At 39.1% G+C, this 27,687-nt stretch overlaps 1 protein-coding gene across 2 annotated transcripts in view; it reads right to left on the bottom strand.

Moving 5' to 3' along the window:
- Window positions 1–1,904: 1,904 nt before the first annotated feature.
- Window positions 1,905–27,687, bottom strand: part of scamp4 (secretory carrier membrane protein 4) — a 41,491-nt gene continuing 15,708 nt past the window's right edge. For both annotated transcript variants that reach the window (XM_048560054.2, XM_048560055.2), the window contains exons 2-7: window positions 21,426–21,465; window positions 19,333–19,461; window positions 17,499–17,655; window positions 17,303–17,404; window positions 13,158–13,275; window positions 1,905–9,924 (exon numbers count right to left, since the gene is read on the bottom strand). In XM_048560054.2, coding sequence (XP_048416011.1) covers window positions 9,748–9,924; window positions 13,158–13,275; window positions 17,303–17,404; window positions 17,499–17,655; window positions 19,333–19,461; window positions 21,426–21,432 — 690 coding nt within the window. In that variant the 5' untranslated portion in view covers window positions 21,433–21,465 and the 3' untranslated portion in view covers window positions 1,905–9,747. The remainder of the gene's footprint in view (window positions 9,925–13,157; window positions 13,276–17,302; window positions 17,405–17,498; window positions 17,656–19,332; window positions 19,462–21,425; window positions 21,466–27,687) is intronic.

Genomic DNA, 27,687 nt, shown 5'->3' with positions numbered 1-27,687 from the left:
TTTAGTGACGAAAAAATATAAAAATGTGGCGTAAAAACACGGAGACAAGGCGGTCTCTGACGTCAGATCGTCTCATGGAGTCTGCCCCTTTTTAATTTCCGGCTGAGTTTTTCATACGAAACCCGTGTGTGTTTCGCCGAAATCGTTAGTTCCGGCGGGGGGGAAGGGGGTACGTGTGAACCAAACGTTTCACATAGGACCATGATTTTTTTTGCACTCTTCAGCTTTCAACTGCTGGTCTAGCAATGCTAGCCTACTTTGCTGTCCCTCAAGCAGCTCGGGGCCGGCAGTCCCACAGCCATGTTTGAAAGCGACTGCAGCCTTGCGGATCAATACGGTTACAGCGTGAGAGAATGTACATCATTTATGCTAGTTATAGCTGGGAAGATGCAGCAATGGGCAGTTTAAAAGTTCTGTTTAGATATGTTACGACATGGCTGGAGCAGGTGGGACTTAACGGTAACGACAGCAGCCTGTATTCAGAGTGGATAGAGGGAGTCTTAAATACCAGAAAAGTACTGAGCGGATCAGGTTGTGAATAGATATGAATTACATATGTTCTTAATTCATTACTAAATACCTCACATTCCTGTACGGTTAGATTCATGAACACATTTCTTGAACTCATAATTATTAAGTTCCATCATCAGGTAATAAATTCTGCTTCTGTATCTTGTCCCATCAAGTCTGCTCCACTATTGCATTTGCTTTCCTGGTTGACAACTGCTTTTTAACCTTAGAATCCCGAAATAGGACTCTCAAGTCCTTGTGTGCTTCAGATTTCCAAAAACCTTTCCCCTTTAGAAAACAGTATGCTTATATTCCTACCAAAAGTACATAACCTCACTTTCCCCCATTGCTTGCCATCTGCTATTTCTTTGCCCATTCTTGTAGCCTATCCAAGTCCTTCTACAGCCTCCCCACTTCCACAACACTACCTGTCCCTCCATCATTTGTATCATCTGAAAACCTAGCAAAATGCCCTCCATTTCGTTGTCCTGATCATTAAATATGTCAAAAAACGTGGAACTGAAAAAGCACAGCAAGTCAGACAGCAGCCGAGGAGCAGGAACATTTTGGGCTAAAACCCTTTGTTAGGCTGAAACCCTTTGTCTGGATCCTAAAACATTGACTTGCCTGCTCCTCGGATGCTGTCTGACCTGCAGTGCTTTTCCAGCTCCACATTCACTGACTAGCTTCCAACATCTGCAGTCCTTACTGCCTCCAAGTCGTTAATGTGTAACATGAATAGGTGAGATCCTAAAACTGCTCATAATTGAATGCTGGTTACTATTAACCAATGTTTTAAAAAACATTCAGTAAAAATACACTACTATTGAGTGGTTGGAGCGGACTGTAGACAGCTACAGCAGTAGTAATATACACATGACAAAAAAAAGCTGATAATGAATACTGGAGCCTTGCAAAGTTAGGCACAAAAGTCAAAGTTGCAAATGTAAATACAAACACAAGCTTTGACAAAACTGTCACCTGTCCTACTTTCTCCTTTAACTCTGCTGTTTTTTTGTCTAATTGTTTGTTCATATAGCATCTTAGTACAGTTGTTTCTATAAAAAGCCCAAGCTGGTGGAGGATGGGCAGCACTGGAATACTGGAGTGTCAGAGCAGCAAAAGTTATAGATGTGAGTCGTGGCAAATAAGCTGAAAATGGGCAATGACACAAAAAAAAGACAAATCCGGGAGATAGAAAACAAGGGATCAGAAGCTCTGCGCGAGGTCAGACGGGATGCACAGATTCTGATTCAGCAGCTGATAGATATCATATTACACCTGCAACCAGAACCAGTAGTTTTAATAGCTTTCCTTCAACTTTTAGCTGGCTCGATTTACTTTGGTGTTATCAGAAATTAAATACAGTAGTTCATATTGATTAACATAGGCACTTTATTAGCAATTATAAGCTTACAATTTTACAATACGCATTATTTTGACCACAAAATACTGTCAGTCTTGCCTATAATTAGTGTTTCCTTTTTAAAACAATGGATTTTCCCTTAAATGGGAAACAATACCTTTTACATTTAACATTTCATGCAGAACATATTAAAACCTTGAAACAGGTAAAGTCCATAACAGGAAATTAAGATATGTTCAAATGAATAAAACTTTCAGTTATAGGAAAAAAAAATCCCTCTTAGGGAGTTGTAACAATCTCTTGTCAGCTTCAACTATCAAATGTTCATAGTTTTTTTTAATAAAATGTTTAAAAGGCCACATTGGTATTGACCATCAGCTTTCTGGAGTATAATGATAGGAACAGTTTGTTTAGTATACAGCTGCACAAAAGACAAAGCACTTTGGTAGCCAAACATTCATATTCAACTACTTTGCAAAAATCCATAAGTTCTGAAAGACTGATCAAAATTATCTGGAAATTAGCTCATCGCTGTACAACATTTTGTTTCATCTTCCTCACAAATAAGGCAAGAAGGGTGTTAAATGGAGGAGGGGTGCGGGGTAGAAGTCAGACAGCCAACTTTTCCAACATCAGACTCCTCAGCAGTTATGTCTAAGGCTGGGTTCCCTTTACAATTATCTAGCTAGAGATTGCTGTATGATGGTGAATTTTCTTTGTTCCTGTTCAATCCATTACTTCATTCTAAGTGTGAAATGTTTAACAGGAAACCCAATAATCAGAAGCATATCAAATAAAATTTGAACAATATTTCAATTGCTGTATCCAAAGATAATTTTTTTTCCAGTTTTATATTTAACTGTGATAATCAGGGGTTAATCAGTCATTAAGTAGACAATTGTTGCATTAAGATTGCAAAAGAAAATGAATCTGAATTCAATTTTTTTTGCACAAATATTACTTATTAAAAGTTACATCTACAAAAGCAATTTTAAAACTTTGTGGCTTTAAAGAGGAATGATAAATATTTTGAAAGGATGAATGGTCTATATTGGGATTAAAAATCCTTCAAAAAGCCAATGGAACATCTTATTTAAATTTATTCTCCATGCTTTGTAGTTTTAACAAGGCCTTTTCTAAACATCCAATTCCGAACACTTGGATTAAATTATGCAATTATTTAGCATGAAAGTCAAACACTGGAGGGAAATGTCTAGTGCAATAGGATTAGGGTTAAAGTGAATTAGAGCCAATATTTGCTTCAAAGAGAATTTTGATTTTAAATCTTTAGAAGTATTTATTTAAAATAAAATTAGACAAATGAATAAAAGTACAAATCAAAGAATGACTAGATTAGTTGAGAATAAAAAAGCACTTTTCATTCTCACATTTCATTTACGTATTAACTTCAAATAGACCTGCATATTATACGAGTAAATACATTCTGAAGACTTGTCAAACAAATTGACAACAATCCCTTTTGTTTATTTGTTGTGTTTGGCATTTTAAATCAAATTGAACACAATACGTAATACATATTAGAGCTATGTTAGTATCTTACGACCAAGACATTTGAGCAGAACATATATATACATACACACACACACGGACAGATCATTCAAACTGAAGTTAGTTAAAAAAAAATTTGCCTGGGAACTACTCAACACTTCTGTCTAGTCTGTGCTATGAAGGTCACAAATAAACATACACTCTTAATTACAAAAGCAGAAAATAGCAAACCAGCATAACATATCTTCAGGAAATGGAGCAATGTGATAGTGTTATACCATATTCTCATGCAAACGAAAATTTTATGGATAACTTTTCTAAAATGAATGCTTCAGAGTCCAGGTCATAATTTTACATTTCACACATCAAAACAAATTAGGTTTTAAGTTTAATACAAAAAAAACCTCAACGTAAAAATAGCACCCAAAGAACGTATTCTAAAGTACACATTTGGTCATGCAGGTGCTTTAATCATGCGGCATGTATTAAAATGCTTGATTATTTTTAATTCAATTCTTTCAATTTCTTAAAATTCTGGCTAGCTGTAGAATGTAGTCTTTCAATCAGCTAAAAAAGTGCATTTTTTGCAAAGTAGGAATGTCAAAACATGTTTTTTCCTTCCTTCATTCATTATAACTCAACCTCATGGAAACAAAGTGTTTGCAACTCTTTGAAAAATGGAGTATGACTTATTCTCATCAAGCTGGGAATCCCATTGTTTGGCTTGCCAAAATATATCAATAGGATTTTTAGGAATTACAAGGTGTCCTAGCTTGTGTGATTCAGAAGGATGTAAAGCAGCACAATGATCATAATACACTAGTTGTAGAGTGCTGTACAGAGACCAGGGAGTATTGAACTAAATGCTGAAGTGACCACAATGAATACTTCTGTCAGACTGAAAAATGGGTATTTCGTTCACAGTCATGGCTGTGTATTTAAAAAGTAAGTCTATATGTAAATAATAAACACATATGTATATGCATTTCCAAATAAACACACCAGATATGAAACAAGGCATCTATATTGCATAACAAATGTCTATGAGAAAAAAAAATCACTCAGCTCTTTTTCAAGGGCTTAAATAGTCTCTAATTACAGTAGATGCAATCAATCTCATAAATTTGGTTCTAATTTAAATTTCTTGCAAATGAAAGTAATGGACTTTTTAATAAGAGATAATGGGAACTGCAGATGCTGGAGATTCCAAGATAATAAAATGTGAGGCTGGATGAACACAGCAGGCCAAGCAGCATCTCAGGAGCACAAAAGCTGACGTTTCGGGCCTAGACCCTTCATCAGAGAGGGGGATGTGGGGAGGGAACTGGAATAAATAGGGAGAGAGGGGGAGGCGGACCGAAGATGGAGAGTAAAGAAGATAGGTGGAGAGGGTGTAGGTGGGGAGGTAGGGAGGGGATAGGTCAGTCCAGGGAAGACGGACAGGTCAAGGAGGTGGGATGAGGTTAGTAGGTAGCGGGGGGTGCGGCTTGGGGTGGGAGGAAGGGATGGGTGAGAGGAAGAACCGGTTAGGGAGGCAGAGACAGGTTGGACTGGTTTTGGGATGCAGTGGGTGAGGGGGAAGAGCTGGGCTGGTTGTGTGGTGCAGTGGGGGGAGGGGATGCACTGGGCTGGTTTAGGGATGCAGTAGGGGAAGGGGAGATTTTGAAACTGGTGAAGTCCACATAGATACCATATGGCTGCAGGGTTCCCAGGCGGAATATGAGTTGCTGTTCCTGCAACCTTCGGGTGGCATCATTGTGGCAGTGCAGGATATATTTTTAATAAACCACTTTTCTAGAATATGTCAGTGTGTGTAGGAAAATATCGTCAAATTAAAAGACTTCAGGTATAAATCAAAAATAGGTATTTAAATAACTCAAAACAATGTATGGACTTCAATGCTATGCAAAAACAATCAGTTATGGACTTCAATCTTAATTTTGAAGGTATTATTAAAGCTAAAGATAAATAACTTGCAGAATAAATCAACTAAAAGCATCTGTTTAATGCACATCACTCTACACGTTATGAGTATTGAGCATCAATAGCATGTTTTGCCCTAACTAAAATAAACAGCTAGAGTTAACTGCAAGCTTCAAGTCCTAGGTCTCATTAACTATGCAAATCCTGCTGATTCAATTTTAAGATCATATTAGCATACCGGACAAGAAATTTTATTTTGCATTTTTTAAAAAATAAAGTATCGCTGTGCATCTTGCTAGTTGAAATAGTTTCAGTAAGAAATGGAGTTCACAGCTCTGCCTCTCATCTGCTCATATTTGATGACCTACTTCAAATCAATTACATTTTCCAAAATTAAGATGACTATTTTATACATTCCCAATTGATTTCCATAGGGTGGCTTTTGGGTTTGTTTTTAAATCCCATTGCAAGAGAATTAGCCTGTGTAAATTTGCACCTGATACATATGCTTATTCCAAAACAAAGGTTTGTAAATAACTATTGCTTTGTAATAATTGTTCGATGCAAAAAGTTCATTTTTGTTTCAGTACTCATACATTTTTCAAAACTGTGGCAAATTTTGAAAAAAATGTGCATGTTGCTTACAGTGTCAATAAAATGAGTTTTTGTGATGCTTCAATAAACTAAAAAGGGATGTTTTGCACAGCTTAAAACATGGTGGACATTAAACTGATTTCACCCACAACCTAGAATGTTGAGATATGACTGCAAGCATTCTGATGACCTTCAGTTCTCCTCAGTTCCTGTATTTTAAGATTTCAACCAAACAGCCTTGACAAAGTACGAGTTAACTGATAAATCTTCCCCATTAAAAAATACTGTACGGCCTACAGGTCTTTCACCCATTACTCAGCATCACTGCAGACAAGATTTTACATAAAATGTCCTCGTCTGCTCACTGGCTGATTTTAGCATGTCATCTTCAAAGGCTAAAACATATAAATTCAAGTGCCAATAATTGTACAACTAATTCTAATTTTAACCTTTCTGGGAATTAGCAAAATAAGTTTTAATTGGGACTTAAGGGAGAACTGTACGTGAAAAGCTCATGCATTGAAAGCAAACCTGCGATATTATATGCCTATGGTAACTAATATTTAAACTGAATTTTTTTTTATAATCCAAGGGTCCATGTGCTGTCTACTGAATTTTCAGATGCATCCTTAATGAATAAATTTTACATCGTCATCATTGTCATACCTGCATTTCAACTACGGCAATTAATCAACTGCTTGAGCATTGATAAAATTTATAAGTGCATAAGTCTCTATATTAATGTATTAAAGCAATCCAAGAGATCAGTCATATTCGCGTTGACCAAATATATATTTAGATCCAATTGAACAATGAAATGGAAGTTATTCAGGAAAATATTTTAGTGTTTGTTCTTTAAGCTTTCTCCCTTCCAAAAGAAATAAATTTGATAACAGATATTCAGAGGCTAATGTTTCTGTAATTCTCCAAATTTGAAAACAGAATCTCAGTGACCCAGTGTTAATTGGAAGTTAACAACTGAATAACAACTAATAACACAACTTGCAATGGTGTAGATACTTAGGATAATTTCATCATCAAAAAAAAACCAAGTGTTTAAGGCAAAGGTAATTTCTTCCTGGACAACAATGTCCCCAATGTTGAAAACTTCTCAAAGTACAGATCATTTCTAATTAGAAACACTATAAAGGCACACACCTTATTTTGGGAGCTGCAGCGCAACATTAGAGGTAAGTACACTTCTGAAAAGGGTCACAGCAAACTTAAATAAAGTTCAATACTTTATATATGTTCAGTACGTATAAGGATTTTTTTGGTCCTTTAATTGTTTTCTAATTGCAAGCAAACAAAATAGATCTTGAAAGATATGTGAAAGAAACAGCTTTGATATGGTAGCTGCCATCATGTTGGTCCATTTCTTCTTTTCTTACATAACTACATTAAACGTGATCAAGTAAATTAATTGGTAAGTAAAACCTTACTCCATGATGTGTCAATAGCAGGTATGGTTTCCATGTGAAACAGCACTTGTGTCAATGCCACAGGGAACTACTGATACTTGTCCTATCTAGTTTCTCCTAATGCCCACCACATACCCTTAACACAACTGATTTGACAAAAATAATCCAATTCCTTCAAAGTAAAAACTGAATTAATCAACAAAGGATGAACAAGTTCCAAAAATTTCTTCTCGTTAATTTTGAAAATGCAACTATCTTTATCATTTTCCAATAAACAGTAAACATACTACAGATTAAAATATTCCAGCATTGAATGAGACAACTTGGATTTGTTTTTGATATGGCACAGACAAAGTTTAATTAACTTCATGACAGTTCATAAGTAAAAGTCATCATATCTTGAATCACATTTCCAAGTCAGCATGACCAAGTTGACTAATATCCTGGAATGTTTTTTTCTTCTGTGGTCAAGAAAAGTTGCATATGTAGAACTAATGTCTAACATTACATAAGAAGTTTGTTTCAATTAGGTGTTATGAAAAACCTTCATGCTTGTTAAGTTGAAGGCTTGTTTCCATCAGTTAAGTACAGGATTAGGGGAGGAGTTTTCACATCAGGCAATATCAAGAATGTCAAACAATGTAAATATTTCAAGATTTTTCAGATGACTACAGTTTATATTGGTTAATCATCCATATCACTTGTCATTTAGTATGTCTGCCGTTGTAAATATGTTAAGTATATGGTAAGTTTTCCAAACACAGGCAAAAACTGTATGTTTCAGATTACAATTAATGCAGTGACAGTTTCTCAGCTATTCACTAAATCATACTTTAAGGCCAAAGTATTCATAGTTCAATGTGATAATTACACAAGTTTTAAAAAAAACTGGCTAAGTAAACTTGGCAGAAAGAATGGCTTGTTAAACAGCATGTCAGCTTCAAACTTATGCAAACAATAACAGAAATGATTTGTGCCAAAATAATGGCCCCATAACTGGTGTGATTCAAGATATGAAGGAGCCACTATGTTTCTAAATGTCTCAGTCCTGCTACCCACACTGGAAATCATAATTTTCAAATAATGGTTTTCATTATTGTTAATATCCAGAACAATCTTCCAAATATAATTTTGATTTTATGATAATCTGAGTAGTAACTAGATGTTATTTACCATCACCCCTCCGAACCAGGACTGCGTTAAAGCATATCTGCAATTATGTTCATTACAGATAATCAAGTTTATCCATAAATCGTCTCACAAATTGTTCAAATTCTTGGCTAAATGCACGTTGCCCCCTACAGCACCTGTCCTGAGAAAAAGCACATCCAAATTATGGTTGTTTAATAAACATATGCATGTATAATTGTGTACTGTTATTAAAACAAACATACTAATTTTTTTTTGGAACTTGGACGTATTAAAGTAAATGTGCAGGGACTTTACTAATTGGTGAGGTAATCTGTAAATGAAATTCCATTACAGAAAAGAACACTAGATGCTAGGAGTGATTCACTAACAGAAGTTGCCAAGGATTCAGAACCCAAGGCCGACTGCCAAAATTACTCCTGGCTAATCAGTCTGAATCTAGTGATAACAGTTTTGACATCTTGAGAGCAAATAGCAAAGTAGATCAATAGTGGTGCATAAACCATTCATTTAAAAGACAAACTGAAGAAATTACCAGTGATCAAAAACAAAAAATTTTAAATTATCTTCAGTTGATTTCTGGGATATGACATCAAACACATACACAAAAGCAAAATACTACAATGCTGGAAATCCAAAATAAAAACAGAAAATTCTGTAAATAATCCGTTCATCAGCAGCAACTATGGAGAGTCTTAGCATTTCAGATACGACAAAACGGCATCAACCTGAAATATTAAAGTTCCTCTTCAGATACTTCCTGCCCAACTCAATATTTCCAGCACCGTTCTTATGACACTTAAATACTTGCTGTATTTTCATTGTTACAGCTCAACTGCTTTACATTTTGTTCAGGTTTTACTGGAGAGTCAGCAATGCAGTCTAACTCTAGGTCATGACCAAATTTAAAAAAAAGCAATATACTTCAACTTTTAAAATTACAAACTAAATTTGGGAGTATTCACATGCAATTTAATATCTTTTTGAAATCCAATTCTACAGCAGAGAGCACTGATCACAAATCTCAGTCCCAGAATCAAAAATTATGTATACATAATACATAAGAAAGCAGGCAAGAAAAGCATTTTCCAATGCCACTACTCATGATTTTGAGGCTTTTGTACTGCAAGTTCCAATGAAAGAAGTTTTAACTTTTCAGTACATAGCACAATATCAGATATTTACATTTTCTATTAGGAAATGTTAATTTGTGATTTGATGTAAAATGGTATCACAAAAGGTGAGTAAAGTACTTTTCTCTTTAACGTTCATACCCTAAGACCACTCATCATGACAGGGGTATCTTGGTACTGTGGGATATTGGGGTAGAGTATTGCCAGTAACAGTTTGAAATGCTAATTGCTTTGGTGGTGGATTTTGCCATGTGCCAGCACTCCATTCTTCTTGGGCCTTCTGAAAGCTTCCACCACCACTTCGGTATATTCTGTGTACCTGTTAATAATAAATACAGATACATTAAATCTGGTTTTCTAAATTTTCCCTCAGCTTTCATATTTTGTGTGTATAAAAAGATTTGTAAACTTTGCAAGGTTTCCATCAGTCATGTTTAACATGTGGTTAACTGCCTCTTACATGAACAATTCTGCTTGCTAACTGGTTTGATAGTTGACAAACTAAGATTTACACAATAATGAAAATTGGAAGGGTTCAGAAAAGATTTACAAAGAAGCTGACAAGGTTGCAGGATTTGAGTCATAGGGAAAGGCTGAACCGGCTGGGGCTTTTTTTCCTGGTGCATTGGTGGCTGAGGGGTGATCTTAAAGAAGTTTATAAAATCATGAGGGGCACAGATAGGGTAAATAGCCAAGGTATTTTTTCCAGGGTAGTGGAATCCAAAACCAGAGGGCATAGGTTTAAGGTGAGAGGGGAAAGACCTAAGAGAGACCCAAGGGGCAACTTTTTCATGCAGACAGTGGTGTGTGTATGGAATGAGCTGCCAGAGGAAGTGGTGGAGACTGGTACAATTACAACATTTAAATGGCATCTGGATTGGTGTATGATTAAGAAAGGTTTAGAGGGATATGGGCGAAATACTGGCAAATGTGATTAGATTAATTTAGGATATCTGGTCGGCATGGATGAGTTGGACTGAAGGGTCTGTTTCCATGCTGTACAGCTCTATGACTCTCGTTCATATTGTGAGCTTTGCAGAGTGTGAATTAAACAGAGGAAAGAATAGAAGGTCAAAGAAGGAAAGTCAGAAGTCAGAATTATAAGGAAGGCAGGCAGACGGGAGAAGCAGGAAAGGAGAGAGTGGTGAATGGTCCAATAAACTGGAATAATATTCCTAAACTTTTAAATTACAGCCTTCAGTTAGTCCCAGTACAACAACATTAAAATTTCCATTGGTTGACATTAAGAGACCTAAATTACAAGCATTTGTGAAAGATCTCTTTTAAAATAAAAAATATAAATTGTATTTTATAAATCTCCTCTTTTCGTGGTTAGAGTGTCATATTGTCCTACAGCACTGAGACAGGCCCTTTGGCCCAAACTGCTCCATGCCAACCAAAGTGTCCATCCACTCTAACTGCATTTCCCTGCACTTAGTCCAAAGTCTTTGTTAACGTACCTTCCTCAACCACTTCTGTTGCCAGCTCATTCCATATGTGCACCACGATCTGTGTAAAACAGGTGCCCCTCGGGTTCCCATGTATTCTTTAAGGTAAGAAAGGAAACTGATGCCCTCTCGTCATTGATTCCCCAACTTTGGGAAAAAAATGAGTGTATTGACTCTATCCATGCCTCTCGTGACCTTATACATTTCTAGAAGATCTCCTGTCAGTCTCCTTTGCTCTAAAGGAGGCAGTCCTAGCTTGTCGAAACTCTCCCTATAAGTCAGTCCCTTGAGTCCTTACAACATCCTTATAAATGTCTCCTGCACTCTTTCTAGTTTAATAAGATCCTTCCTATAGCAGGGTGACCAAAACTGAACACAATACTCCAAATGTGGCCTCAATGTCTGTACAAGTGCGACATAATTTCCCAATTTCTGTACTCTGTGCCCTGACTGATGAAGGCCAGCATGCCAAAAGCCTCTTCACTACCCTGTTGACCTGTGACTCCATTTTCAGAGAACCGTGTACCTGAACTCCAAGGTCCATCTGTTCCACTACACTCCTTAAGGCCCTACCATTCACATCGAAACTCCTACCTCAATTTGACTTTCCGAAATGCAACACCTTCACTTATCTATATTAAACTCCATTTGCCACTTCTCAGCCCGCTTCCTCTGCCAATCAAGATCCTGCAGAAATTTCTGATAATCTTCCTCACGGTCCGCTATGCCGTCTATTTTTGTGTCATCCACAAAATTACTAATCACGCCTTGGACATTCTCATTCAAATCATTGATATAGATTACAAACAGCAATGGGCCCACCACTGACCCCTGAGGTACACCACTAGTCACAGGCCTCCAGTCTGACAAGCATCCTTACATTACTATTCTCTCCTTCCTACCATCACACACTGTTGCTTGTTTAAGGTCTAAATTGCAAAGTACAAAGTTTCTCGTGCTGAACAGGGTCTATTCATAAAGTCGTACCGAAGGAAACAGGCCCTTCGGTCCAACCAATCCATGACGACGATAATCCCAAACTAAACTAGTCCCATTCTAACTGTGCTTGGTATTATTGTTATTCAAAATTTATCCCAAACTGATTAAATCTCAACATTCACAAATGTAAATGTGAACACATACTATTCTGCTCAGTAGAGATTGGTTTTTGCAACTACTCTAGAGTTAGAATTAGATTCTATTGGATTGGAATTTTCCTGTTCAGCATAATCCCTGAACACAACATGCATAAACTGACAAAATAAAGTTACTCAAAGCAACTGTTAAAACAAAAAGAATAACAGTGAGTTTTCTTCTGAGATTAGAGTTACAGCACGTTTATTGGCAGTATACAGTGGGCTTTATTCTGCATGTAACCATACTATGCCAGCCTAGGTACACATGATGGTGACAAGATCCTAATTGAACCTGATAATTTCATGAGGCTATTACCAAAACAATGTAACTTTTAATTCAAAGTGTTTATTTGCTCTACAATACATCACTGACTCTGCCCTTTAGCCAGCAGGTCCAGGTTCACTTGCCCAAACAGGTTGAATCCAAATACAATTTGTAATACTGAATTAATGCTTTGTAGACTTAGAAGTTGTATCATAGCCTAGCAAAGGAATGTACCACTTAACTTTGATATTGGAAATATAGCTACATTCTAGATAAAGGGACAGAAAAAAGGCAAGCACCATTTTAATTAGTATCAAAGGTAATCAAACAAAGGAAATAAATTAAGATCAGCAGATTTATGAAACTTGTTTTGCCAGAGCTTTGGAAATAAATTTCTTGAAAGTAAGGAACTATAACAGTGGAATTCAACATTCATTTCTGATGAATCCCAGTCTACCTGCACTGATGTGTTCAGGTTCATGATCAGCTACTCCTTCCAAGTGGTAAACTGCGCAATTAATTAGAACTGATCATCATTTCGAGGAACATCCCGCAGGATCTTTACAACATTTTGCAGTGTCATTAATTTACTGAATAAAGTCCTTACAGTGTGAGGAATACCATACTATCATATCCAGGTTCTTATTGAAGAAGAGAGAGACAGCAAAATGAACTTTATAGAAAAAATACGGACAAAACTTACACGGAAAATAATAAGTGCACTCAGAATTGCTACTGCTGTGAACATGATTGCAGGGAAAAGCATTACCACTCCAGCACCAACATTAACTGAGAAGAAACTTATGGCAGCTATCCATCCACTGAAATTAAAAAAAGGAACAAAGTTAACATGTTAAACACACATATTTTTAAAACTGGTACTCACTGTTGATTTAAAAGCCCAGTTTCTTTTGTGAACTTCTTTAAAATGTCAACACAAGAAACAGAAAAAATCATAAACTTCAGGAGAGAATTTGCTTCCTAACATTTAAATTACTTTACATTCATATTTTCACATTTTCAAGAAACCCTTGACAAACAGTTAAGTACTTTTGAAACATTAGCAAAGACAACAACCATATTACAAAATAAGGTCCCATAAACTAGTTACATAATCAGTGATAATGGGAACTGCAGATGCTGGAGAATCCAAGATAATAAAATGTGAGGCTGGATGAACACAGCAGGCCCAGCAGCATCTCAGGAGCACAAAAGCTGACGCTTCGGGCCTAGACCCTTCATCAGGGAGGGGGATGGGGTGAGGGTTCTGGAATAAATAGGGAGAGGGGGGGAGGCGGACCGAAGATGGAGAGAAAAGAAGATAGGTGGAGAGGAGAGTATAAGTGGGGAGGGGATAGGTCAGTCCGGGGAAGACGGACAGGTCAAGGAGATGGGATGAGGTTAGTAGGTAGGGGATGGAGTTGCGGCTTGGAGTGGGAGGAAGGGATGGGTGAGAGGAAGAACAGGTTAGGGAGGCAGAGGCAGGCTGGACTGGTTTTGGGATGCAGCGGGTGGAGGGGAAGAGCTGGGCTGGTTGTGTGGTGCAGTGGGGGGAGGGGACGAACTGGGCTGGTTTTGGGACGCGGTGGGGGAAGGGGAGATTTTGAAGCTGGTGAAGTCCACATTGATACCATTGGGCTGCAGGGTTCCCAAGCAGAATATGAGTTGCTGTTCCTGCAACCTTCGGGTGGCATCATCGTGGCACTGCAGGAGGCCCATGATGGACATGTCGTCTAAAGAATGGGAGGGGGAGTGGAAATGGTTCGCAACTGGGAGGTGCAGTTGTTTATTGCGAACCGAGCGGAGGTGTTCTGCAAAGTGGTCCCCAAGCCTCCGATCGGTTTCCCCAATGCAGAGGAAGCCACACCCGGTACAATGGATACAGTATACCACATTGGCAGATGTGCAGGTAAACCTCTGTTTAATATGGAAAGTCATCTTGGGGTCTGGGATAGGGGTGAGGGAGGTGGTGTGGGGGCAAGTGTAGCATTTCCTGTGGTTGCAGGGGAAGGTGCCGGGTGTGGTGGCGTTGGAGGGCAGCATGGAGCGAACAAGGGAGTCACGGAGAGAGGGGTCTCTCTGGAAAGCAGACAAGGGTGGGGATGGAAAAATGTCTTGGGTGGCGGAGTCGGATTGTAGATGGCGGAAGTGTCGGAGGATGATGCGTTGTATCCGGAGGTTGGTGGGGTGGTGTGTGAGAACGAAGGGGATCCTCTTTGGGCAGTTGTGGCGGGGGCGGGGTGTGAGGGATGTGTTGCGGGAAATGCGGGAGACACGGTCAAGGGCGTTCTCGACCACTGTGGGGGGGAAAGTTGCGGTCCTTGAAGAATTTGGACAACTGGGATGTGCGGGAGTGGAATGCCTCATCGTGGCAGCAGATGTGGCGGAGGCGGAAAAATTGGGAATAGGGGATACCCCATCTGTTTGCATTTATTAGTGTAATTTTGCATTTCTTCAGACAGGTATATATTTGATGATCTTTAAATATTGCCATCACTGAAACAAATCAGTCACTATTTGTTTGTTGCCTTTGACAGTAAGTGAAGATTCACAATACACGAAGATGAAACTGTGTTAAAAGTTACTATAAAACTTTTAATTACCAGAGTTTATGGCAATGAAGTTAAGAACTTAAGAACTAGGAGCAGGAGTCCGGCCATCTAGCCCTTTGAGCCTGCCCCGCCATTTAATAAGATCATGGTTGATCTTTTTGAGACTCAGCTCATTTACCCGCCCACTCACCATAGCCCTTAATTCCTTTACTGTACAAAAATTTTTCTAGCCTTGCCTTACAAACATCCAGTGAGGCAGCTTCAACCGCTTCACTGGGCAGGGAATTCCACAGATTCACAACCCTTTGGGTGAAGAAGTTCCTCCTAACCTCAGTCCTACATCTGCTTCCCTTTGAGGCAATGCCCTCTAGTCCTACTTCCACCTGCTAATGGAAACAACCTCCCTACCTCCACCTTATCTATTCCTTTCATAATTTTATATGTTTCTATAAGATCTCCCCCTCATTCTTCTGAATTCCAATGAGTATAATCCAACTCTCTCAACTCTGGAATCAACCGAGTGAATCTCCTCTGCACCCCCTTCAGTGCTAGTATATCCCTTCTCAAGTAAGGAGACTAAAACTGCACACAGTACTCCAGGTGTGGCCTCACCAGGACCCTATACAGCTGCAGCATAGCCTCCCTGTTTTTAAACTCCATCCCGCGAGCAATGGCAGACAAAATTCCATTTGCCTTTTTAATCACCTGCTGCACCTGCAATCCCACCTTCAGCGATTCATGTACAAGGACACCCATGTCCCTCTGCAAGCAGTGTGCTGCAATTTTTTACCATTTAAAACACAGTCCATTTTGCTGTTATTCCTACCAAGACAGATGATCTCACATTTATCAACGTTGTCGTCCTTCTGCCAGACCTTTGACCACTCACTTAGACTATCTATATCCCTTTGCAGACTTTGTGTCTTCTGCAGACTTTGCTCAACCACTCACCCTGGTGTCATCTGCAAATTTTGACACACTACACTTAGTCCCCAACTCCAAATCATCTACGTAAATTATAAACAATTGAAGTCCCAACACTGATCCCTGAGGCACACCACTAGCCACTGACCGCAAACCAGAAAAACACCCATTTACCCCAACTCTTTGCTTTCTACTAGTCACCAATCCTCTATCCACGCCAATACATTACCTGTAATACCACACAACTTTATCTTATGTAGCAGCCTTTGGTGTGGCACCTTGTCAAATGCAGATACACCACATCCACAGGTTTCCCTTGTCCACCATGCAAGCAATGTCCTCAAAGAATTTCACCAAATTAGTTAAACATGACCTACCCTTCATGAACCCATACTGGGTGTTCCCAATGGGACAATTTATATCCAGATGTTTTGCTATTTCTTCCTTAATGACTGACTCAAACATTTTCCCCACTACCGAAGTTAAGCCAACTGACCTATAGTTACCTGCTTTTTGTCCACTTCCTTTTTTAACAGTGGAGTCACATTGGCTGTTTTCCAATTTGTGGGAACCACCCCAGAGTCCAGTGTATTTTGGTAAAGAGTTACTAGTGCGTTTGCTATTTCCCCCATCACCTCTTTTAGTATCCTGGGATGCATTTCATCAGGGCCAGGAGACTGGTTTACCTTTAGCCCCATCAGCTTGCCCAGCACTGCCTCCTTAGTGATAACAATAGTTTCGAGGTCCTCACCTGCTATATCCTTCTTGCCATTAGCTTTTGGCATGTTATTTGTGTCTTCCACTGTGAAGACCGACACAAAATAACTGTTTAATGTCTCGGCTATTTCCTCATTCCCAGTTATTAAATTGGCTCTCTCATCCTCTAAAGGACCAATATTTACCTTAACCACTCTTCTACACTTTACATATTTATAGAAACTTTTGCTGCCTGTTTTTATATTCTGATCTAGTTTACTCTCATAATCTATCTTACCTTTCTTTATAACTTCTTTTGTGGCTTTCTGTTGGCCTTTAAAGATTTCCCAGTCTACTAGTTTCCCCACTACTCTTTGCTTTTTTGAATGTGTTTTTTTTCAATCTGATACTTTCCTTTATTTCCTTAGACATCCATGGCTGGCTCTCTTTTCCCACAGTTCTTCCTTATCACTGAAATGTACTTCTGCTGAGCACTGTGAAAAAGTTTTGCTGTCTTGTGACAGGTATGACATACTACATTAACAAAACTCAACTGCTGCATATTGGAATGAAAACCATACAGGACCCAAGAGTCCAGACAGTAAAGAACAAAGCAAAGGCTACATATATTGGAAAAGATCCCTATCACTACTATGAAGAAAGCATAGTTACTCACCAGGCTCCCCATCCTTTGAATCCAATTGCTTGTAAAGCTGCCAAAACAACCTGGGCAGCAAATACGAAGAAAAACGCCATGAAATTAAAAGAGCTGTCAGATCTGTTAAAAGGCAAAAAGAAACAAGCTGGAAATATAAACTGGAGGATCTAAATAAAGTGTTCTGAAATTCTTTATATCTTCCAAAAGTATTTACCTAAATGCTTTATAAATTGGACGAAGCCAGCAGACGTATGAACAGGGGCTGAAAAGAACTAGCCAAAGAATTGCCAGGCCAAAATTGGTAGCATCACCTCCTGCTATCAGCCAAGCTAAACAGCCTATTAAATTTATTGCTAGGGTAATGCTGTAAACTGAACACAAAGAAAAGCTCAGTTAGGATAACACTGTGATCGGTAATCATAATATGTTTTATAAATTGCAAAACAAAATTATGAAATGTCAAAATTAAAAAGAAACTAATAATCAAACTTGCAGGCTTTGCCTGGAAATCAAATACCTCGACTTTAAGCTCAGCTGCTGTGGTACTCTGCTATTTGCCATTCAGTTGCTCACATTTGTGCTCACTCACCACAATCTAATCTGGTTGACACTCAACTGCAAGCTACTACACATTGTGTGTCAGATTCATTGCATTGTACTTCATACCGTCAACCAGAATTCACTGGTCACACTACATCATATTCAGATTAGGCAGGAAAAGTGCATCCCTGGATCAGGCAACAGTGTCTCACAAACAAATGCAATCTACATTGTCCGTTCCATCCACTAACTAATTTATTTGGAGGGTTATACATTTCATTAGTTGGTGACAACAAACGTGATAAAATGATTGGAAGTAACTGAAGCCTGAAAGCGTTCAATAATCAGTTATTACATAACCTTCATCAGCAATTGATTTGGATTCATCTTGTATCATATAAAGAGGACTTCTACCCAAAATGTCTATTACAGGCTGTTAATAATGTACCATTCCTAGTCTTCACCCTATTGACTGAAGAAAATAATATCCTTCGACAACTTAGCAGAAATATTTCCCCAAATGGGATTCTCTTTATAATATTTGGAAAGGGGGAAAATGCACAGATTTTTCAGCAGCCTACCATGGAAGTATTCAAGATACCCAAAAGTGAACAACTACAGCAGTTGTGGCACCAATAATTTGTCAATCTCTGTAATAATTTTACCGCAGGGGCTATTTAGATAGCTCAGGTATCCACAATTCAGCATCCAGATGGGTTCTTCAATGAAGTATTCCCAAATCAATTTAAGGTATCAATAAAAGCAGCAGCCTGGAGAAAGAGGGCACTTAAAATTATCTGTTGGACTTAAAGTGAATAATTCTGTCATACAATTAAAAGTTCTCACCTTTCTAAAAGAACCCATGTATGGCTTCACTCCCTCTTTCTTTCTGTAACCACCTGGGGGTCTACAACTCTTTGTTGCATTCCACCAACTCTGCTTCCTCCATTTTAGTCCCTCCATCACTGATAATCACACTTACAGATGCCTTTGCTCAAAATTCTGCAATTCTCTCTAAAATGTTCTGCACCTTGCTTAAAATCTACTTGGGATGAAGCCTTTGGTTAGCTGCTCATTAACTTTTTATTTGGCTCATTTTCAAGTTTTTTTTTGGTAAAGCATCTTTGTGAAGCACCTTACGACTACATCAAACACATTACAGAAATGCAATGAACGTGTCTTCCTCCATAAGTAGAAATGAGTCTGGTGTAGACAACTCAGGAATTCCATGGATTGTCATAGGCAACTGGCCTGGACATCAATCATAAAACACTTTAAATAGGAAGAGAATGCTGCTGATAAAATAAATGCATTACCATCCCCTCTTTTATTATTGGTAAACAATTACTTATCACAATTTAGGATTATAAAAAGAATTAGAGCACTCTATCCTTGAAAATGACTGTAGATAGATGTAAAAAAACCCACTGAGCAAAACTTTGTGCTCACTACATGGATGACCTATGCCATTCCAGAAGAAAGTATCATCCAGTTTGAAAACAACTTACAGATCCATAAATGGTAAATTCTCTTGACAAGATGACAGTGGTCTGGTGGGATCTCTTCCTCAAAATTTTGATAGAAGCAAGGTTTCAAAGGGATAAACTTTGGAAGTGGGGGGAAATTATTTGTCTTTTCTAAAGAAAATGATAGATTTGTTAACGTGATAGTTACAAGCACATCTACTTTTCACTATTTATCATTTAAATTAAATGTTGCTGACTGTTGCAGAAAACAGGTATGAAAATGAGCAAAAGCAAAATGTTGCAGATACTAGAAGTCTGAAAATATGACAGAAAAATGTGTAAATACTCAGCAATAATGCTCTGCTAAGCTAAGTGCATTTATAGCTGCACAAAATGTGAAAAGTACATAGACCACTCAAATGGTTCCTTGACAGGTAAGATGTACTGATTCCTAGTTTAGTAAAATGGTAATAATTTTAAAATGTCTGCTTTCAGAAAGCTCATACTACATCTCCTTCTAGCAAAACATACACATCCTGATTGTTATTCCTCTTTTAAAGAGTCAAATGAGTTAGATTTGTAACATATAATACAGACAACTGCCAATGGCAATGTGAATCAGTCTAATATTATAAAGGTGATCATTCAGACAACATGTCCATCCTGGGCCTCCGGCAGTGTCACAACAACGCCCCGCGAAGGTTGCAGGAACAGCACCTCATATTCCACTTGGGAACCCTGCAGCCCAATGGTATTAATGTGGACTTCACAAGCTTCAAAATCTCCCTTCCCCCTACCACATCCCAAAACCAGCCCAGCTTGTCCCCGCCTCCCTAACCTGTTCTTCCTCCCACCTATTGCCTCCACCCATCTCAAGCCCCACCCCTATCTCCTACCTACTAGCCTCATCCCACCCCCTGGACTGACCTATCTCCTCCCTAACACCCCACCTACACTCACCTTTACTGGCTCCATCCCCGTCTCTCTGACCTGTCTGTCTCCTCTCCTCTATCCATCTTCTATCCGCCTCCCCTTCTCTCCCTATTTATTTCAGAACCCCCTTCCCCTCCCCCATTTCTGAAGGCGGCTCTAGGCCCGAAACGTCAGCGTTCCTGCTCCTGTGATGCTGCTTGGCCTGCTGTGTTCATTCAGTTCTACACCTTGTTATCTCACCTTGTTTACCCCTGTGAAACAAATCTCAAGACTTTGAACTAGTTAAGTTAACAACTATTTATTTGTGAAAGATATGACGGATCCTCCCAAGTATGGATTGCAAGGCAAAAAAAAACATACGATTATGGTCCCCTATCTGGAATTTGGAGCTGATTATTGTTCCGCCAGGCACCTGGCAAAAACTAGGAAATTCACCAGTGCGTATCAATACCGGATTTCACATGTAAATTCTTCACCACAGACATAGTTTAAAACTAAACTAAACCTTATAAAGTAGAAGTAAAAGAGGTCTTATAATTTTGAAGCAGGGATTGAAAGCTTAAATGTTTGGGCCAAATTTAAAACCTCACCATTTCTCCTTGCTGTGATTAACGCATGTGTTTAGTATGTTAGTCTGCTACTGAAGTAGTTTTAATCATCTTTTGAAGACTTATTTACAGGTATTAAAAGTTTTCTGTGCAATTACTGTTTGCACAAAACAAACAGAACAGTAAAAATCATAACACGAACATAATTCTTGTTGGTGTTTATCCTGCCTAACAGCAAAACTAATACTTCTGTTCCCATGCTGTTCTAGTTTCAGATTATCTGAATGTACACTTGCGATGGTTGTTCAGTGACAAGTGTGTTGACATTACAACATATTACGCCTAAGGGTTCAGATAATCTAAATATTCACAAACATTTAAATATACATTCATAATGGTGGCTGAATGAGCTACCATTCCTTCACCATTTAAACATTTTCTTAAAAATAGGCATTAACCTCAGCAGTTACTCAATATTCATTTTCAGTTTAAACAAGCTTCTTCTATCATGTACTCTATATCCGTGCCTCCTAATTCTACACCCTTCAACCATCTCTGCTGACTCAAGTTACTTAACAGTGTCTGTCACATCTATTGATCAAGACTGCACAAGTATTTCAATATTTTATTTCAAAGAACGTTGACAGAACTTACCAGTCATGTCTTCAGTTGGATGTCTTCACGACTGTCTGTTCTAAAGATCAAAAACATTTGAAAAGCAAGGATAAAAGAAATTCAGAATTTTATTTACAAATTTTGACCTTTCATTTAAATATTGAGGTATATTTATTGTGTTAGCTCAGTGACAGTGTACTGACTTTAACATATCACACTTAAGGACTCAGACAAGCACAAGTTTCTGATTTTAATTAGGCCATCGTGGGACTGAAAATATTAATAACCTGAACCTTTATCACCATTCTGTCAGTTCTGGCATTTCATAGTCATAAAAAATGCTGGAACGAAAAGCTGTATCTTTATTGTAACTTGGTTACTGATACCAATTGCATTTCTAGGCTATAGCAGAAGCAGTTCAGGGTGGAGATAATTAAGAAGCCCAATTTTTACTGAAAAGTATAACATTCTCAGTGGGATCTGACAGGATAGATGCTGACAGGACGCTTCCCTCAGAGGAGAATCTAAAACTGAAATATAAAAATAAAAAGGTTTCCATTTAAGGCACAGGTGAGAAGGAAGTTTTCCTCAGGGTTGTTAATCTGTAGCTTCTCTTCTACAGAGAGTAAAAGGAATACATTCACGACTAAACAAGACAGCCCTTTTGATCAACAAAGTAGCCAAGTGTTAGGAGACGGCAGGTAGGAAAGTTAAGGCCTCAGTCAGATTGACTATGATCGGTGCAGTAGCTCGAAAAGGCAAAATGACCTACTCTTCTTATATCTTAGTTACAAAAGATCCACAAGACTGCTGGAGGAATGAGCATTTTCCCTCCTGATTGAAGTGAAAATATTTATTTTACTGTTATCTATTTCATAAAGTTTAATTAAGATTTTTCATAGCATATCTACTAGGCACTCTAATTATTTGTACACAAAGTATTGTATATATTCAAAATATTTATTGAAAACATAAAATCTTTAAAGTAAATACTGAAGTTTAAAATTTATCTCATGATACTTCTTGCATTAGGAATGCAAGATCATCAAAATTGTTAAATCACATGGTAGAATCCCACCCATATTTAAAGATAATCAGCATGTACTATTCACAAAATTCAAGAATTTTTTGCTTAAGTTTTCAGCACAATGGCCACTCCCAGATTACTTACAACATGCATAAATGTTACAACTGCAGTCAGTGCTGCTACCAGGTGGTTATATGAAAGATATGAAATGCAAATGTTGCCACAATACATTGGCCTAAAAATTTTCATCCTAAGTAATTGCAAAGTCAATCTGAATTTTAACTGGTGTTTTTTTTATATAATTTGCCAGAATTGTTTCCATACCATGTGACTCAGTCAAATAATTTGTTATTTTAAACTGCTTTCAAAGTTTTTAGAAAAAAAAACACACATATACAATGTTCTTCATAACCACAGGTAATGCCAAAGTATTGTAAAGCCAATGAAGCAGTTTTTAAGTATTGTCATTTTTGTAACCCAGGTAATACATCAATTTCCATACCGCAAGCAACAACCCCTGCACAAAATAAACCTGACCAGATAATCTTTTCACACAAGGGTGTTTCATATGGAATGAACTGCCAATAGTAGATGTAGGTATATTTACAACATTAAAAAGGAATTTGGAGGAGTACATGAGCAGATAAATTTGAGAAATACTGGCAAGTGGGACTAGTTAGTTTGGGAAACTTGGTTGGCACGGATGAGTGGGACCAAAAGGGTCTGTTTCCGTGCTGACTCAATGTTGAGAGAACCATCGACCAAAACACCAATAATAAAATCTCTCTGGAACAGTGCCATTAGAGATTTCACATCCAAAGGAGGACAGACTGGGGGTCTCAGTTTACCACTTCTTCTAAAGACCGCACCTCCAACATATGGAAGGTTTAACGTTTTATCTCAAAGACAGATGGCAGTAGTTAGCAAGACAATACCAGATCCCATGCTAATGCAGCCCTTAGTTTGGAATACTGCGTCATAATTTGCATCAGAGTCTTAATCCAAACTGTTTAAAAATTGAACCCTTAATGTAATATTAACTGCTGCCATTGTGGAATTTTTTTGCACCAGATTGTAAATTTTACAACTAAATGGCTGCACTTAAATCAATATTTTAGCCATACGAATAAATTAATCTAATGTCTCCACGATAGTAACATAGAACATAGAACAGTAGAACATAGAACATAGACCAGTACAGCACAGAACAGGCCCTTCAGCCCACAATGTTGTGCCGACCATTGATCCTCATGTATGCACCCTCAATTTCTGTGACCATATACATGTCCAGCAGTCTCTTAAATGACCCCAATGACCTTGCTTCCACAACTGCTGCTGGCAACGCATTCCATGCTCTCACAACTCTCTGCGTAAAGAACCTGCCTCTGACATCCCCTCTATACTTTCCACCAACCAGCTTAAAACTATGACCCCTCGTGCTAGCCATTTCTGCCCTGGGAAATAGTCTCTGGCTATCAACTCTATCTATGCCTCTCATTATCTTGTATACCTCAATTAGGTCCCCTCTCCTCCTCCTTTTCTCCAATGAAAAGAGACCGAGCTCAGTCAACCTCTCTTCATAAGATAAGCCCTCCAGTCCAGGCAGCATCCTGGTAAACCTCCTCTGAACCCTCTCCAAAGCATCCACATCTTTCCTATAATAGGGCGCCCAGAACTGGACGCAGTATTCCAAGTGCGGTCTAACCAAAGTTTTATAGAGCTGCAACAAGATCTCACGACTCTTAAACTCAATCCCCCTGTTAATGAAAGCCAAAACACCATATGCTTTCTTAACAACCCTGTCCACTTGGGAGGCCATTTTAAGGGATCTATGTATCTGCACACCAAGATCCCTCTGTTCCTCCACGCTGCCAAGAATCCTATCCTTAATCCTGTACTCAGCTTTCAAATTCGACCTTCCAAAATGCATCACCTCGCATTTGTCCAGGTTGAACTCCATCTGCCACCTCTCGGCCCATCTCTGCATCCTGTCAATGTCCCGCTGCAGCCTACAACAGCCCTCTACACTGTCAACGACACCTCCGACCTTTGTGTCGTCTGCAAACTTGCTGACCCATCCTTCAATTCCCTCGTCCAAGTCATTAATAAAAATTACAAACAGTAGAGGCCCAAGGACAGAGCCCTGTGGAACTCCACTCACCACTGACTTCCAGGCAGAATATTTTCCTTCTACTACCACTCGCTGTCTTCTGTTGGCCAGCCAATTCTGTATCCAAGCAGCTAAGTTCCCCTGTATCCCATTCCTCCTGACCTTCTGAATGAGCCTACCATGGGGAACCTTATCAAATGCCTTACTGAAGTCCATATACACCACATCCACAGCTCGACCCTCATCAACCTTTCTAGTCACATCCTCAAAAAACTCGATAAGGTTTGTAAGGCATGACCTACCCCTCACAAAGCCGTGTTGACTGTATTTGATCAAGCCATGCTCTTCCAGATGGTCATAAATCTTATCCCTCAGAATCCTTTCTAACACCTTGCAGACGACAGACGTGAGACTTACCGGTCTATAATTGCCGGGGATTTCCCTATTTCCTTTCTTGAAGAGAGGAATTACATTTGCCTGTCTCCAGTCCTCAGGTACGACTCCAGTGGAGAGCGAGGATGCAAAGATCTTTGCAAGTGGCGAAGCAATTGCATTTCTCGCTTCCCAAAGCAGCCGAGGACAAATCTGATCCGGGCCTGGCGACTTGTCAATCTTAATGTTTGACAAAATTTTCAGCACATCAGCTTCGTCTATCTCTATCCATTCCAGCATGCACACCTGCTCTTCAAAGGTTTCATTCACTACAAGGTTGGTTTCTTTCGTAAAGACAGAAGCAAAAAACTCATTTAGGGCTTCCCCTACCTCCTCAGGCTCCACACACAAGTTCCCTATGCTATCCCTGATCGGCCCTACTCTTTCTTTGACCATTCTCTTATTCCTCACATAAGTGTAAAATGCCTTTGTGTTTTCCCGGATTCCTTCTGCCAAGCCTTTCTCGTGCCCCCTCCTGGCTCTCCTCAGACCATTTTTGAGCTCCTTCCTTGCCTGCATGTAATCCTCTCTAGCTGAACTTGACCCTAGCTTCCTCCACCTTATGTAAGCTACCTTCTTCCTTTTCACTAGAAGCTCCACCGCTCTCGTCATCCAAGGTTCCTTAATCTTACCCCTTCTTGCCTGTCTCAGAGGGACATATTTACTCATCACTCCCAACAACTGTTCCTTAAACCGTCTCCACATGTCTATAGTTCCCTTACCATGGAACAACTGCTCCCAGTCCATGCTTCCTAACTCATGTCTAATCGCATCATAGTTTCCTCTTCCCCAATTAAATATCCTCCCATTTAGCCTAATCCTCTCCTTCTCCATAGCTATGTAGAATGTGAGGCAGTTATGGTCACTATCACCAAAATGCTCTCCCACCACAAGATCTGATACCTGCCCCGGCTCGTTTCCAAGCACCAAGTCTAGAATGGCCTCTCCCCTCGTCGGCCTGTCAACGTACTGCGTTAGGAAACCCTCCTGAACACACCTTACAAAAACAGCTCCATTCAAATCTTCTGCTCGAAGGAGGTTCCAATCAATATTAGGAAAGTTAAAGTCACCCATTACAACAACCCTACTGCGTGCACACTTTTCCAAAATCTGTCGACCTATGCTTTCTTCAATCTCCCTGCTGCTATTGGGGGGCCTGTAGTAAACCCCTAACGAGGTGACTACTCCCTTGCTGTTCCTAATTTCCACCCATACTGACTCAGTAGGCAGATCTTCCTCGACAAAGGAAGCTTCTGTAGCTGTGATACCCTCTCTGATTAGTAGTGCTACACCCCCTCCTCTTTTCCCCCCCTCCCTATTCTTTTTAAATGTTCTAAACCCTGGAACATCCAGCAACCATTCCTGCCCATGAGAAACCCATGTCTCTGTTATGGCCACAACATCATAGCACCAAAAGTAACCACATTATAAACGGAAGAAAATTTTAAAGTCATGACACATAATTCCCAATTTCACAAGGAACAAACTAAGTGAAGAGCTTATTTTTATTCACTCGTGGGACATGGCCTTTGCTGGCTGGCCAGCATTTTTTGCCCACCCCCAATGTCCTCAGGAAGGTGGTGATGATCTGTCTTCTTGAATGTGCTGTAGGTAGATCTACAATGCCCTTAGGGAGGGAATCTACTACATCCAGATAATCCCATTTTAACTCTATTCTGCAGTGATAGATAAAACCTACAAAGAAAGAGTAAGTAAACACCATGAGAGAGTGAAAACAGTTCATCCTATTTCAACATATCATCTACTTTAAATTGGAAAGTGGCTTTGTGCAGATACATAAAAGGAACCTCTGCCACTACCTTTCAATTGCAAGATTTATAACATTGAACAGAACTTTTAAAGTTTATGACTAATAGCTTGAAACTTATGAGGGAGCACAATAGCAGGGTCATCGGATGTACCACAGTGCAGTGCAAGCTGGCGGTTATGATCAATCTCTATTTAGATCCACTGCCTTCATCCTTAATAACAGAGTATACACTACCACTAAATCAAGTTAAACAAAATTATAACTGTTAGATAATCAAGAATAGAATTAAAGAATCACTCCTTTCTGCGATCCTCAAAACACACTGGTGAAATTCTTTGAAGAGGTAACAAGTATGTTAAGACCAGGGAAACCCAATAGATGTTATCTATCTAGACTTCCAAAAGGCCTTTGATACAGTGCCTCATGGGAGTCTGCTGAGCAAGGTGAGGGCCCATGGTGTTTGAGGTGAGCTACTGGCTTGGATTGAGGATTGGCTGTCTGACAGAAGGCAGAGAATTGGGATAAAAGGCTCTTTTTCGGAATGGCAATCGGTGATGAGTGGTGTCCCGCAGGGTTCAGTGTTGGGGCCACAGCTGTTCACCTTGTATATTAATGATCTGGATGAAGGGACTGGGGGCATTCTGGCAAAGTTTGCCGATGATATGAAGATAGGTGGACAGGCAGGTAGTACTGAGGAGGTGGGGAAACTGCAGAAAGACTTAGACAGTTTAGGAGAGTGGTCCAGGAAATGGCTGATGAAATTCAATGTGAGTAAATGTGAGGTTTTGCACTTTGGAAAAAAGAATACAGGCATGGACTATTTTTTAAAAAGTGAGAAAATTCACAAATCAGAAGTGCAAAGGGATCTGGGAGTGTTGGTCCAGGATTCTCTAAAGGTTCACTTGCAGGTAGAGTCTGTAATTAAGAAAGCGAATGTAATGTTGTCGTTTATCTCAAGAGG

The sequence above is a fragment of the Stegostoma tigrinum genome, chromosome 30 (genome assembly GCF_030684315.1).
Source record: "Stegostoma tigrinum isolate sSteTig4 chromosome 30, sSteTig4.hap1, whole genome shotgun sequence".
NCBI lineage: Eukaryota > Metazoa > Chordata > Chondrichthyes > Orectolobiformes > Stegostomatidae > Stegostoma > Stegostoma tigrinum.
Note: the sequence above shows the minus strand (reverse complement) of the source record. Positions and strands in the feature narration are given on the sequence as shown.